The sequence below is a fragment of the Diabrotica undecimpunctata genome, chromosome 9 (assembly GCF_040954645.1).
Source record: "Diabrotica undecimpunctata isolate CICGRU chromosome 9, icDiaUnde3, whole genome shotgun sequence".
NCBI lineage: Eukaryota > Metazoa > Arthropoda > Insecta > Coleoptera > Chrysomelidae > Diabrotica > Diabrotica undecimpunctata.
The window spans coordinates 86,686,214-86,701,327 of record NC_092811.1 but is presented as its reverse complement, the minus strand read 5'-3'; the positions used below and the strand labels follow the sequence as shown (position 1 = coordinate 86,701,327).

The window sequence follows — 15,114 nt, the reverse complement described above, 5'->3', positions numbered from 1 at the left end:
TGTGATGTCTTCATCTGTATTTGTTATGATTTTGGTCTTGCTGTAATTCATATTAAGGCCTATCTTTCCAGCTTCTACGTCCAGTTCCTTCATCATTTCAAATATTTCTTCTTTTTTATCGGTTATCAAAGCGATGTCATCAGCGTACCTGAGATGGTTCAAGCATTGTCCACAAATTTTTATACATTTTTTTCCCATTCTAATCTGTTAAAAATATCTTCCATAGCCTGATTGAAAAGTTTCGGTGATATTGTGTCACCCTGCTCACGCCTCTATTTATTTGTATTGATTTTGTTCCTTCATATACTTTAATTGTTGTTTTGGCTTCCTTATATATATTGGCTATTTCTTACTTACTTGGCTATTATATATATATATATATATATATATATATATATATATATATATATATATATATATATATATATATATATATATATATATATATATATATATATATATATATATATATATATATATATATATATATTGGTCACTTGTGCTGAATCCCTTTCTAAAACCAGCTTGTTCTTTCGACTGGTATCCGTCGAATTTTGTCGTTCGTCAATCTATTGGTTAAAATTTTTGTTAGGAGTTTATACATTACATTAAGGAGTGTTATAGGACGGTAGTTTTTTATATCTGCTTTATCTCCTTTGTTGTGTAGGATAATGTTTACCGATTCCTTCCAGTTGTTTGGGATTCTTTTTTCTTTTAATATCTTGTTAAAAAGAGAATGTAGAGTATTAATTACCACTTTTCCACCATATTTCAGCATCTCTGCAGTTATTCCATCTTGTCCAAGCGATTTGTTGTTTTTCATTTCTTTCAATGCCTTCTTTATTTCTGATTTGCTTATTTCTGGTTGTAGCTCTGAGTTGACATTTTTTATTTTAGCCTTAAGTTGGTTTTTAATTTCTTCTGGTGGTTCCTTTTTTGTTTTATATAATTCTGAGTAGAAATGGTGGATAATATTTATGATGTCATCTTTAATGTTTGTTTCTACTCCGTTTACATCTTTTATTTTGTTTAATTCACACTTGCCTAATTTCGGTCTTAAGCATTTCATATTTTTGTTGTTCTGTATTACTTCTTTATTTTATATATTCTATATCTAATTACGAGTTAAACATATTTAATGATTTGTATGGCTCTTTATAAAATCTTTTAGTTATTGATTACAAAGGACCCCGGCACTTTTCTTATGTCAAAGTGGTTTCAGTTAAATAGGCTAAAACTTTACAGAGAAGTAGTTCCAGTTATGCTGATCAGAAGTTATTATTGCGCCAATACTCCAATATTTTATAAAATAAATAATAAATTCGTCAGGAATGGGTCAAAAAGGGCCATACAAAGTTTGAACGGACAGGAGTGTGACGTCACGGCGGCCATATTGTTATTATTACTTTTACAAACAAAAGTTGAAATGCCCAATCTCAGTTAATATTTTGCTTCCTCTGCTGATTTTTTTTTAAGTTATTTTATTTGTTATATTATTTATTTTATTCTATTTATTATAATATCATCATAATTCAGTGTTTTATTTCTATGAAATATAGTTAAGTTTAAATTAAAGACATCCTAACCTCAGTTTATTAATACATGCATTTTATTGCTATTTTTATAAAACAACATGCTTTATTATTTACACAACCTTGTAAAATTATGGTAGTAGCTATTAGAATACTCGGATAATCCAAAAAGCGGAAAGATTCTGGAAAAAAATGAAAAAATAACGAAAAATACTAATTATCCACACTAAACAAAGTTTGTTTGGAAGGTGAAACTGACAGATGTGTGAGACACGAGCAAGTCGCGATAAGCCGCTCCGTGTCAGACACGGGGTAATACATTAAGTTTTCAAACGTTTACTTTTCAAAAGCCCTTTATTCCAATTGTCATGATTCAGTTACCTTTATTTGTCGAACAATTTCTAATTGGCCGTTTATTTGTCGCACCCTGTATATACACTCTATTAAGACACTATTATGGCATATGCTTAATTTTAAATTGCTGCCCGAAAATAAGGCCAGAAGGATATATCACCTCTTAGTATACTATTTTAGATTTGACTTAAGTTGACCATTTTAAAAGTGACAATCTCACAACAGCAATATGGCAAGTAAAAATGTGGCTAAATCTGACCAATGCTAGAATTTGTAGTTCCTCAGTTATGGTAATTAAGAGTGCGTAGTGAATTATTTAAAAACTGTATTCTACAGAAGAACTAAAACTAAACATGTGCTACATTCTAAAATAAGAGAATTGACAGTTGACAACTGAAATCAATACTGACATTGTGAACCAGATTTGCCAAGTTTAAATTTCCAGTAACCCTCCTCGATTTGAAATGTATGTTAACATAAATTTTATTTCTTAGAGTTATGAAAGTCTTAGTACCTAAAGGTTTAGAGAAAACATCAGCTAGATTTTCCTCAGTTGATAAATAATCCATTATAACTTCTTTCTTAAAAGTTAGGTCGTTTAAAAATAATTTTTTATATCTATGTTTTGTGCGCGAACATATGCACCGACTCAAGGGTTGACAGCAAGGAAGAGTACTTTAACAAGTTAACAACTGTTCTAGCCACAATTAATAAGAAGAAAGAAATTTGCATCTTAGCTGATCTTAATGCACAGAACTGGAAAGAGCTCCAACAGTAAAATAATAGGGAGATATGGAGAAGACATTCTGAACGACAATGGTCAAAGATTAATAGATTTTTGCGAGGCACATTCTTTGAAAATATTAAATGGTTTCTTCCCCCATAAGAATATACACAAATTTACATGGACGCAGTCTACCAGGAATTTAAAATCAATAATTGACTATTTCATTCAAAGATTCTAAACTAAAAACGAAGGACATGAAGGTGTTTAGAGGGCCAGAATGTGGAAGTAACCACCATATGATTATTGCAAAAGTAATGGTGACATTTTAGCGAGAACAATCAAGTCACAAAAATGATGAAGTAACAGACATAGGAACAACCATAGAAAATATAAAATTTAACCTGGAAAGCTTTAAACAAGATTCGACAAAGTTCTTATATAAAATTAGAATAGCTCAGAAAATAAAAAATATAGAAACAAAGGACTTAGACCCTGAAAGTCTGTATGAGGTAATTAAAAAATATATTCATGAAGTGGCAAATGAATCACTGGGAAAAGTTAAAAATCGGAAAAAAGGAAAACCTGAATGGTTGTCAACGGAACTAGAAGAGAAAGTTCTCAAGAAAAAAACAAGCATACCACATATGGCTTCAATCCAAAGATCCTCAAGACAGAGAAATATACGCTAAATGGAATAGAGAAGTTAAAAAAGACGTGGATCAGGCGAAAAAAATTAACTGGGAGGTTAAGTGTGATGAACTGAACAGCAGTTTAGGAAAAATGAGAAAAATGAAGACAACATTTCTCTCATAAAGTTAAATGAATGGGAATAATATTATACGAAACTGCTGAAAGAGGATAGAGTAGAGTACAGATGGGAAAAGATAAGGGAATTAATAGACAACAGAGACGAAAGACAGGAAATCCCTATAATAACATTATCTGAATGGACGGAAACCTTAAAAGAGGAAAAGCCGCAGGGCCTGGAGACATTCCCATAGAGCTGGTTAAATATGGGCCGACTGCACTTCTAGAATTAATAGTAGACCTTTTCAATAAATGCATGTGTGGAGACCAGGAAATTCCTAAAGATTGGAATAAATCTTATATAAGCTCCATATATAAGAGAGGGAATAAAAGAGACTGTTCCAATTATAGAGGTATTAGTGTGACGAGCTCTGTGGGCCGGTTGTACGGCAGAATATTAAAGAAGAGGGTTGAAAGACAGATACAAGATATTGAAGAACAAAGCGGCTTTCGTACCGGGAGATCCTGCCTTGATAATATATTTATCCTACGACAAATAATTGAAAAACGTGTCGAAAGAAGTAGAGAGACCCATTTGGTATTTATAGACCTTGAGAAAGCATATGATAGTGTCCCGTTAAAGAAAATGTTTGAGGTCCTCGAAAGGTTCGGATTAGATTCGACGTATATCCCAGCGATATATAAATTGTACGAAAATGCAGTTAGTTGTGTAAAAATTGGAACCAGAACCTCAAATGAATTTAAAGTCACTAAAGGCCTAAAGCAAGGATGCTGTTTGTCACCGACACTCTTTAAAATATACGTCCAAGAAGCATTGAGGAATTGGAGAAATAAATGAAGATTTATGGGCATCGTAGTGGGACAAGAAACTCTGTATACATTGTTGTTTGCAGATGATCAGGTGGTGGTTGCAACCGATGAGGAAGATATAAATTATATGAATAGAAAATTATTTGAGGAATATGCCAAATGAGGTAGTACTGTAAACATAAGCAAAACAGAATATTTAAAAATTGGAGGAAATACCACAGATCTGAGGCTTGAAAACACAATCATAAAAGGCTGCAACCAGTATAAATATCTAGGAAGCATTATATCAGCAGATGGCAGAGTTAAGATAGATGTACAAGACCGAATAATCCAAGGGAAAAAATGCATCCGAACACTGAATTCATTACTGTGGTCTAATAAAATAAAGATGCATACCAAACTTCGCGAATACAGAGCAATTGTGGAACCAATTATCACATATGGTGCCGAATGTTGGACGATGACAAAGAATGAACGAGATAAAGTAGACGTTGTGGAAATGGATTATCCTACAAGGTCATGTCGAGTATCGAGAATGGAAAGAATCAGGACTGAGGAAATACGAAACCGTACAGGAATTAGAGATACTCTTTCAGATAGAATACAAGGAAGGCAATTACAATGGTATGGTCACGTGATGAGAATGGAGGAGAAAAGGTGGCCAAAAAAGCCTTAATGTATGTTCCGCCAGAAAGAAGGAAAAGGGGAAGACCACCAAAATCCTGGAGAAGAGAAATTACAAAAACAATGCAATCTAGAGGCTTAGAAAAGGAAAATTGGAGAGATAGGAAAAGATGGAGGCTGAAATGCGGGAAGCGGCAATCGCCGTAGAACCCCCGTTATATGATGATGATGATGAGAATTTTCATTACAGTTAGACATTAAAATCGTACTTTTATTATCACAACATTGATTAAGTCTTGAGCTGTTTATGCTGCTGCAATGTATTTAGATTCTGCTGTTGATAATGCCACAGTTCTGCTTCTTTAAAAACCGTGATATTTGGTTATTACCATATAATAATATACATCACTCATACTTTTCCTATCTTTCTTATCTGTTGCCTCATCGGCATCTTAGTATCCATTGAGTGTTATCTGGTAATCTGTTTTATTATAACAAGTTATTCCCAGTTTCTTACTTTTCGGTAGATATTTTAAAATCCTTTATCCAGCATTTCATGTAGTAGGACAATCTAAAAATCTGATTAAGTATGATAACTAATGCCTGGCCTACTTGTTGTCTATACATCAGCCCTCCAATTAATTGCCTATAAGAAATATTAGAATTTCCTAAATGTATTGAAATTCATTTTACATTATAGTCATCTTTGGTTTACATTCCTTCATATTAAAATGATCCAAAAGTTTTTCTACAAATCATTCTTGATCAATTTTATTACTGTCTTCTGTCCTTCTGTAATGTTCATACCTAAAATATTTTTACCTTTCTTTAAATCTTTTGCCTGAAAATTATCTTGTAATATATTTATAATACTCTTGGTATCCTTATCTTCATCCATTAACATTATATTTTATCTTTATATAATAATATCCAAACCTTTTTGTTATTATATAAACAACAATCATATACAGATCTCTCAAAATTATTTTAGTACCTGACAAATTCGTTACTATTCATCTAATAAATGTTAATACTCTTAACTTTTTTATGGTAAGTCCTTCTGGTGCATAAATATAGACATCATTCTCAAGTAATCCATTTAAAAATTCAGTTGGGATATTCATTTGTTGAATTTCCAATCATTTTGTAATGATATTGATAAAAATAGCTTAATTATTGATGTTCTTGCTAGTGGTAAGTAATTTGGTTCAAATTTACTCTCTTTGATTTGCAAACTTTCGGCTACTATTCTAGCTTTTTTAGTTCCATCATCTTCTGTTCTTTAAACCCATTTGGTTTGAATAGCTTTTTTATGTTTAGGTAATTCTACTTGTATTTAGTATGTTAGGTATTTAGTTTTTCATGAGAGAGTCTCTCCTTTCTTATAGATTCTACCCATTCTGGATCTTTTATGGCATATTCATATTGATATTAAAGACTAGGCTGTGCAAGCTTCCTTAAATATTTGGGTGATTTTGTTTTTCTTCCGGTTTTTGTTGTTTCTATTTTTAGTATACATTCGTCATCATTTTCTGAACTTATAATTTCTGTTTCATCTTTATTAGCTTCCTTTAAATCATCATCTTAAATTATCATATTGTTTTCTTATTTGTATCATCCACCATATTGGGCTTAGTAATTTAATCTTAATTAGTTAACGTTTCAATAAATCTTACATATCTTGAACATAAAATTTCATAAGTTTCATAATTCCATAATCTATATCCAGCTCCTGCATATCCTAACATTATGCAAGGTTGTGCTATTCTTTCTAATTTTATTTTGTTTTGGTAAGACTACTAACTGCCCGTGCTTTACTTCCAAATACTGTCATTTTTGATAAATCATTTTTATTGTACCAAGGGTCTTGTGGCAGGTGTTCCTCGGTTATTTGTTTTAGTGTATATTCTATTTAACTCCTATGTTCAGCACAAATTGCTTCCCCCCATAATTCTTTTGGTAGATTATTTTCAGCAAATTTGTTCCTTACTTTGTCTAATAAGCTTCTGTTTATTCTCTCTGAAATCCAATTTTTTGTAGAGTATATGGAATTGTATATTTCACCTTAATACCTTTATTTTTACAAAAACCTGTAATATACCTATAATTATATTTATTATTAACAAAATCTACGTTTAAACAAGATAAAGTATTCAACATTTCACATTTAAGTTTTGATCCATTTTTATTTACAATAGCTTGTCCTTTACCATTAATATGATTGACAAATGTTACTCTAAAACCTTTTTCTAATAGGTAAATAATTAATAATACGTCTAATAATTTGGATACAGAAAAAAGGTTATATACCCTTAACAATAGGTGCTTCAATTTTAATAAAAGTAAAGTAAAGTTCGGGTAACCTTCTGGCTAATGACTAGTGTTAGGGTTTTCAGGCCGCGCAAGCGCCCCTAACATGACATAACGACTACTTTCGTAGCCGAGACCGACGGTTTTACGTGCCCTCCGAAGCACGGTGGCAGCTCAGTTAAATTATAAATTTTAAATTTTTGTCATCATCCCTCATCCCTGTAGCTTTGTACCTACTGTACCTACCTTATTTGCTACGAATACCTCATTATTATTTGCAGTTCCAATTTTCACTGTTAACATTAAAGCTAGGTTTCAATGTTAATTTTATAAATACACTTTTTCTTTGAAATGTGTTTTCATGGCTTTAATCATTTCTTTTGTAGTTTTTGCATCCTTAACTAAATATAAGTTTTTGTTTATTAAACATTGCACTATGACGCTTTTACGTTTGGAATCTTTTTTTAAACTCTGCTTTCACTTTTGCTTCACTATAATCTTGCTCTGTTTTCTTCAATACATCTGATAACATTGCCTTTCTTCCAATCTTTCTGAATTCCCAATTGTTAAAATTTGGAGCATTTGTTAGCTAAGGAACATTCACAATTACATTAGCCATTTTATATTTTACACTTTAATTATTGAATATTTATTTTTTGTCCGTCTTGGTGTCCATAACCTGTTAGAATTTGTTGTTCTCCAGTTATGGTAATTAAGAGTTCGCAGTGAATTATTTAAATATTTTATTCTACAGAATAACTAAAACTAAACATGTGCTACATTTTAAAATAAGATTACAATTGACAGTTGACAATAGGAATCACTACTGACATTATGAACCAGTGTTGCCAACTACAAAATTTCAATAACGAACACATTTTCTTTATAGGTGACTAATGTATTTGGTCCTCCGCCGATGGTTGCAGCTCTATTAAAAGTTGGTCGCCCCGAAGGTTTGGATACCAGCAATTTAAGGAGTTTTATAATTGGTGGTGGATATATTCCAAAGCCATTACTTCTAGATCTCCGTAATTTGCTCCCAGGAACTTTTGTATTTAGTGCATACGGACTGTCGGAAGCGAGTGGAATATTGACGTTTTTCAATATTTCAAATGAAAAAGAGACGTCGTATTTGCATTCAAAGCCAACATCTGTTGGATTAATTATACCAGGATATAAAGCAAAGGTGAGTTTATTGACTCAAAATGTTTCACTTTTTTTTAACGTTGTTAGAGTTTTTTACAGTTTCTTAATAGTTTATCTATAAATTTGTTCTAAAGAGTCTTATAATAGTTCCTTTTTATGTTTTTTACACAGGTTATGGATACAGGTGGATAAATTTCTATAAGAAATGTATCGAAGTGTTGCTACGCCACTGGTAGCAATTAACTTACACTTCTTAAATTATACCTAAGTGAATTCTCCAGCAAATTCTCATGAAAGCCGATAATGTATTTAAAAGATATTTTAACCCATAGATTAACTTTTTCCGACCAATTCCAAACATTTCCCTGTTAGATAAGGATTCAAAAGGTTGATTTTACCTACCTCTGTATAGAAATATTGAAGTTCCCTTCAGGGTCCCCCGACCCTTGCAAATCCCTTGGAATGCCTATGGCCTACAATTATGTGGATCTGCAGCAACTCTAACTTGGAAATCATACAACGTTTTTCAAATACGTCATTGAGATCCAAAGCGAACGATTCATGGTAGATCTCTAATGCAATAATAGCGAGAGACCTGCAAGTTCTCTGCATCAAAGAAGAGATCAGGAAATACAGTAAACAGTATAAAGAAAGACTAAGTGCACATCCATCCAAATAAACTACGACTTAACTACATTTTAGAAAAATTGTAGCCATTAATATAATATAATATAATATAATATAATATAATATAATATAATATAATATAATATAATATAATATAATATAATATAATATAATATAATATAATATAATATAATATAATATAATATAATATAATATAATATAATATAATATAATATAATATAATATAATATAATATAATATAATATAATATAAAGAAATAATAAAACCCACATCTTTTTCTAAATGTGCCTATCTTGACATTGACCCATCTTATTCTATACACAGCAGCTCGAAGTAGGTCAGTAGACGTCAGACCAGTCCACTTCCTAAGATTGACCGGCCAGCCAGGATATACGTCTACGCCCAGAGCTTCTATTGCCCTCAATCTTGCTTTGTAGAATCAACTGTAGAGCTCGGTATTTATTATTACGCAATAGGTGGCCGAAGTAAGCCAATTTTCTATTCTTTACGGTGTTAATAATTTCTTTGCGTTTTCTTAGGCTCTGGAGAGAATAGTTATGTTACTTGTGTGGTGTATATATAAGATCCTAAACATACGTCGGTAGCACCACATTTCAAATACCTCTAATCGTTTTATGGCATCTTCTGTAAGGCTCCAGCTTTCTACTTCATAGAGGAGGATACTAAAGATGTAACATCTAAGAATTCTTATGCGTATATCGATACTTATAAGTTGCAGAGAATCTTCCTAGACTGTTAAAATTTGGCTTTTTCAATACGAGTTTTTATTTCGTAGCTGTGATCCCAAGTATCCTTAATATTGCAACCCAAATAGCATATTTTTCCACTCTTTCTAACGGTATATCGCCTATTGTAATTTGGGCGTTTATGTTGGTGTTCTTACTGTCGGTAACGTGAGGGACTCTCAGCTCCCTCAGGAGAGAGAGAAGGCTCGTTACTCGCCCTCTCCATCGCTTTCTGGGACCTAAGAGGGTAGGGTTCTCGGTCAGTGGCCATAGACACGGGCTATGGACACTTACCTAGGATTAAATGCCTTTTTAATAAAGAAACACAATAAAGAATGTTTATTGAGATAATAATAATAATAATTAAATTATTAAGACAGATATGTAAAGCACTTATACTAAGAATCTGAAATAAATCGATAATTATCTCCTGATCCGGGAATCGGGAAGATAATTATGCTAATTATTCTTAAATTAAGAATGTGTAAGGGAAAGTATATTATTTATAACTATTAATCAAAAATTTGAGCAAAATACAAATTAGTTAATATAGCAAAAATGTCACTTGTCAGAAATTCCTGAAGTATGAAGGAATTGAGCTAGGAACTTGGGATAAAGTTAGGGACGTTTGTTATAGTGCCATTCAGGCTAATCAGCAATAAAAAGTACCAAAAGTACACAAACAAAATAGTTATAAACAAAATTCGAATAATTCTTATTGAAATTTCGCTGAGTCGCTGAGACCTATAAAAAATGTGGGAAAAATTACAAGTTATTTTATATAGTATAAAATAGACATAAATTGAGAAAATATTGCAAGTTATTTTTATACCTGTAAAGGAATACCAAAGTTAAAGTTTATAAATTTTTAACAGTGTACCTGTAAACAAGTTTTTAGCAGTGTACCTGGAAGAGAAATTAAAACGCAATTTATAAGTTTTATTTATTTTTCAATTCTTTAAAGGATATTAGCACCGTCCGGTGACTAAGTCGAAAAGCAGGAATAAATCCCTCAAAAATGGCCGCTGTTGGTTTGGAAACAAACCGACGTTAAAGCTGAGAACGTGAGGTTCTGGGTTTTAAAGTTGAAAGCGTTAGGCTCTGGATATGTAGAGAACGTTGAGTTCTGGGAATAAAACAGAGGCTCTGAGAACTGAATCGATCAGAGGATCTCTTACATGCCAAGAAGGCTGGACCAGCGGACTTATCCTCACCCGGTCTGGTGTCCTGGCCGTCGTGCACCTTTTTTATGCTAAAAAAAGTAGGTCAATCTGTAACGGTCGTTTTGGCCTTTCAGTGATTGGACCTGCACAACGACCAATGCCCAATTTTCAGCATTATCATTGGCTGCAGCTCAGGTGCCTTTCGACCAACGATAATACAGAAAATGAGCAACAGACTCCTGAATTATGATTGGCTGCAATTACTGTTGCCATTTGAGCAATCACAATTCAGCAGGCTGGGCGACATTACTAATGATAATTATTTTTTTCTTCTTGCAATTTAGTTTTAGGCCGTATTTGTTACATGTTTCTACAACATTATCCATCATACTTTGGAGCCCCTGAACACTACTTGCCAGCAACTCTGTATCGTCTGTATATCTAATATCTTATTAATATATATAAATCTCGTGTCACAATGTTTGTCTTCAATGGACTCCTAAACCAATTAACCGATTATAATAAAATTCGCACACCATGTGCAGTTCGATCCAACTTGAGAGATAGGATAGTTTAAATCTCAAATTATGGTCGCAATTTTAATTTATTGCTAATTATTTGTCTGTTATTATTTGACAGTCACAATTATCTGTTAACTCCAAATGATTCTAACAGATGTCGATACCTTTCGACTGGGTTGAGTAAGTAAATCTACGAACGTGTCATATAAGATACATTTTAATAGCATAATTACCACGTGTTGTTGACGCTATAAAATTAATTAAATTTATTTTGTAGTGAACGAAATACTGTATAATTCAATTATTTCCACTTTTTAAATTTTTGGTATTAGCATAGCCGGCCACGTGTTACTTAGACTGAAGTGTAAATTGAATTCATATTATAATGAAGATAATACAGTGAAATTAATCCTGTTTTATACTTATTTTTGCTTCATTGATCAAAACTTTATAATTTAATTTGAATATATGTATGTAAGTATTATCACATAATTATAAAATTTAATTAAAATGTCAATGCAAAAATGATACACAATTTCCTACACTTTTTCAATAGTTGTACAAATATTTTTTTTTATTGTTTTTATTTAACCTCTATTAAAAAATATTTAGCATTTATTATTTCAATGTGCTATGATAACAAGTTTTTCAGATTTTTTTTCTTATATTTAAACGATTAAATTAGTATTTTAATTCTTATTGAAATTATTATTTAAAATCTATAATTTAAATATGTACATGTCAGTATTATCACATAATTATAAAAGCTAATTAGAATGATTTTCAATTTTTCTTTTCTCATATTTAAACGATTAAATTATTATTTTCAGTCAAATGCCACCGAAAAAATCTAACCTCAACAACGCGAGCAGCAAAGGGTCACGACGCAAACGTGTTGAAAGAGCTCAGCAATTACCAGAACAAATCGAAACAAGAAATGCAGCTCAAAGAATCAGGACTGCAGAAAGTCGTGCACAAGAATCTCAAGAACAGCGTGACGAACGTCTGCAACAGAATATTACGAGAACAAGAGCGGCACGAGAACGAAACTTAGCTACAGTACGAGTACTAGATCGACAAAGGCAACGGATCAGCCGCTCATTAACACGTGCATCATTCGTTCGGCTTGCCTTTGAATATGCACCAGATATTAACTACTCAGCGCATTCAAAAATTGCTATCGGTGTAATGGATAAAGTATGTCAATATTGTCAGGCATTGAAATTTCGGAATGAAGCAGCCGGCATGTGCTGCGCACCAGGAAAAGTTGTGCTGTCACCTCTACCCGCTCCGCCGGAGCCTTTATTATCCCTTCTTACTGGCAATTCAGATGATTCCAAATTATTTTTGCGTAAGATACGCAAATTTAATTCTTGCTTCCAAATGACGTCATTTGGGGCAACTAAAATTTGCGATCGTGCATCCGATGGACGTAATTTTGAAACTACATTCAAAATTCAAGGCCAGGTGTACCATAAAATCACTGGTGCCAATGCCTGATAACAATCCGAAATTTCTTCAAATTTATTTTATGGGCGATTGTGAAGAGCGCGTGACGACTCGGTGCCTGTATAATTTTATTGAACAAGCAGAGGAAAGAGCAATTGTGATATTATTGGAAAATTTTTTAGAAGATCACAATCAACTAATTCAATTGATCAAAAGAGTTTCGCCACGACTGCAAAATGACAATTATCAAATCGTCATAAAAGCCGACAAAGTACCATTAGGTGAACATGCTGGTAGATTCAACGCTCCAACTGTTGATGAGGTTGCTGTTATCATGGTTGGTGATCCAGTTGACAAAAGATCTATAAAAATTACACGGCGAGACAACACTGTCAGTACGATTTCGGATCTACACCCCTTCATATGACGCACTACAATATCCATTGATATTTTGGCAAGGACAAGATGAATATCACCTTAATATCAAACAGTATGATCCAAATACCGGTAAATTTGACAATTATCTATTTACTTTCTTACTGTATGTATAGATTTTAATTTTGTATTGCATTTTATTTTTTATTTTTTTAGGTGATTACAGAAATAATAAAGTTAGCTCAATGAAATACTACGCACACCGAATAATGGTTAGGCAACATCAAGACAATTATATCCTTCGATATCGTCAGCTGTTCCATCAATACATTGTTGATATGTATGCTAAGGTCGAAAGCGAACGCTTGCGATTCCTTCGATTCAACCAGGCAAAACTACGATCGGAAGAATATATTCACTTACGAGATGCTGTTGCTGGAAACATCGATGGAAATTTAAATCCCAATGACATCGGTAATGCTTTCATTTTACCTTCAAGCTACATCGGCAGTCCACGGAACATGCAGGAATACATACAAGATGAGATGACTTACGTACGTCATTACGACCGACCGGATTTATTTATTACATTCACATGTTATCCGAATTGGGAAGAGATACAAACTTTACTATTGCCAGGACAACAAGCCATTCATCGTCATGATTTAACTGCACGTGTGTTTAAACAAAAATTGAAATCCTTAATTGATTTTATTGTTAAATATTCAATTTTTGGTATCACACGTTGTTGGCTGTATACGATAGAGTGGCAAAAGCGAGGTTTGCCTCATGCCCACATTTTGGTTTGGCTTAAAGATAGAATCCGTCCTGAAGAAATCGATCAAATAATTTCAGCCGAAATTCCAGACCCATTATTTGATCAAGAATTATTTGATATTGTCACCAAACACATGATCCATGGGCCATGCGGTGCTTTCAACATGACGTCACCGTGCATGGAAAATGGAAAATGTAAAAAAAACTTCCCAAAGCCGCATACGAATGACACGATCACGGATATTGATGGTTATCCAATGTATCGCCGCAGAAGTACTGAGAATGGTGGCCACACATTTACAATGCGACTGCCGAACTTTCCAAATCAAGTTGAGTTTGATAATCAGTGGGTGGTACCATACTCACCACTACTTTCAAAAACTTACAAAGCTCATATCAATGTTGAACTTTGCAGTTCTGTTAAATCAATTAAGTATATTTGTAAATATGTAAACAAAGGCAGTGATTTGGCCATATTTGAAGTACAAAACATAAATAAAAATGACGAAATAGCACGATACCAAATGGGCAGATACATTAGCAGCAATAAGCTATTTGGCATATTCTCAGCTTTCCCATCCACGAAACAGATCCTGCTGTCCAACATCTGGCAATACATCTTGAAAACGGTCAACGTGTATACTTCACTGAAGAAAATGTTCTCCAAAGAGCGTTCGAAGCTCCGAAAACGACTCTAACTGAATTTTTTACATTGTGTCAAAAACCTGATGTTTTTGGCCAATTCGCGAAGACATTGGTGTTTGCTGATGTTCCACGTTATTTCACATGGAACAAATCCAGTAAAAAATGGGAGCCACGGAAACAAGGAAAACCACATCCTTCCATTACAGGCATATTCAAAGCTAAGACATTGGAGAGACTTTACACGGTACATCCAAAGCAACGTAAGTGCTTCTATTTACGTTTGTTATTGGTGAATGTTTCCGGACCAACGTCTTTTGAATTTTTACGAACAGTTAATGGTCGAGTATTCAATACATACCAGGATGCATGTCGTGAACTGCAATTGCTAGAAGACGATAACCATTGGGACTTAACGCTTGCTGATGCTGCGTTGACATCAACACCGAATAACATTCGTCAGTTGTTTGCAATTATTTTGACGACATGTTATCCCTCGCAAGCACAAACTTTGTGAGATGT

At 33.0% G+C, this 15,114-nt stretch overlaps 1 protein-coding gene across 1 annotated transcript in view; it reads left to right on the top strand.

The window, feature by feature from the left end:
- LOC140450226 (luciferin 4-monooxygenase-like) overlaps positions 1-15,114 on the top strand; it is a 138,049-nt gene that overhangs the window by 103,510 nt on the left and 19,425 nt on the right. Inside the window, exon 6 of the mRNA XM_072543731.1 lies at positions 8,015-8,311. Within this exon, the coding sequence (XP_072399832.1) occupies positions 8,015-8,311 (297 nt within the window). The remainder of the gene's footprint in view (positions 1-8,014; positions 8,312-15,114) is intronic.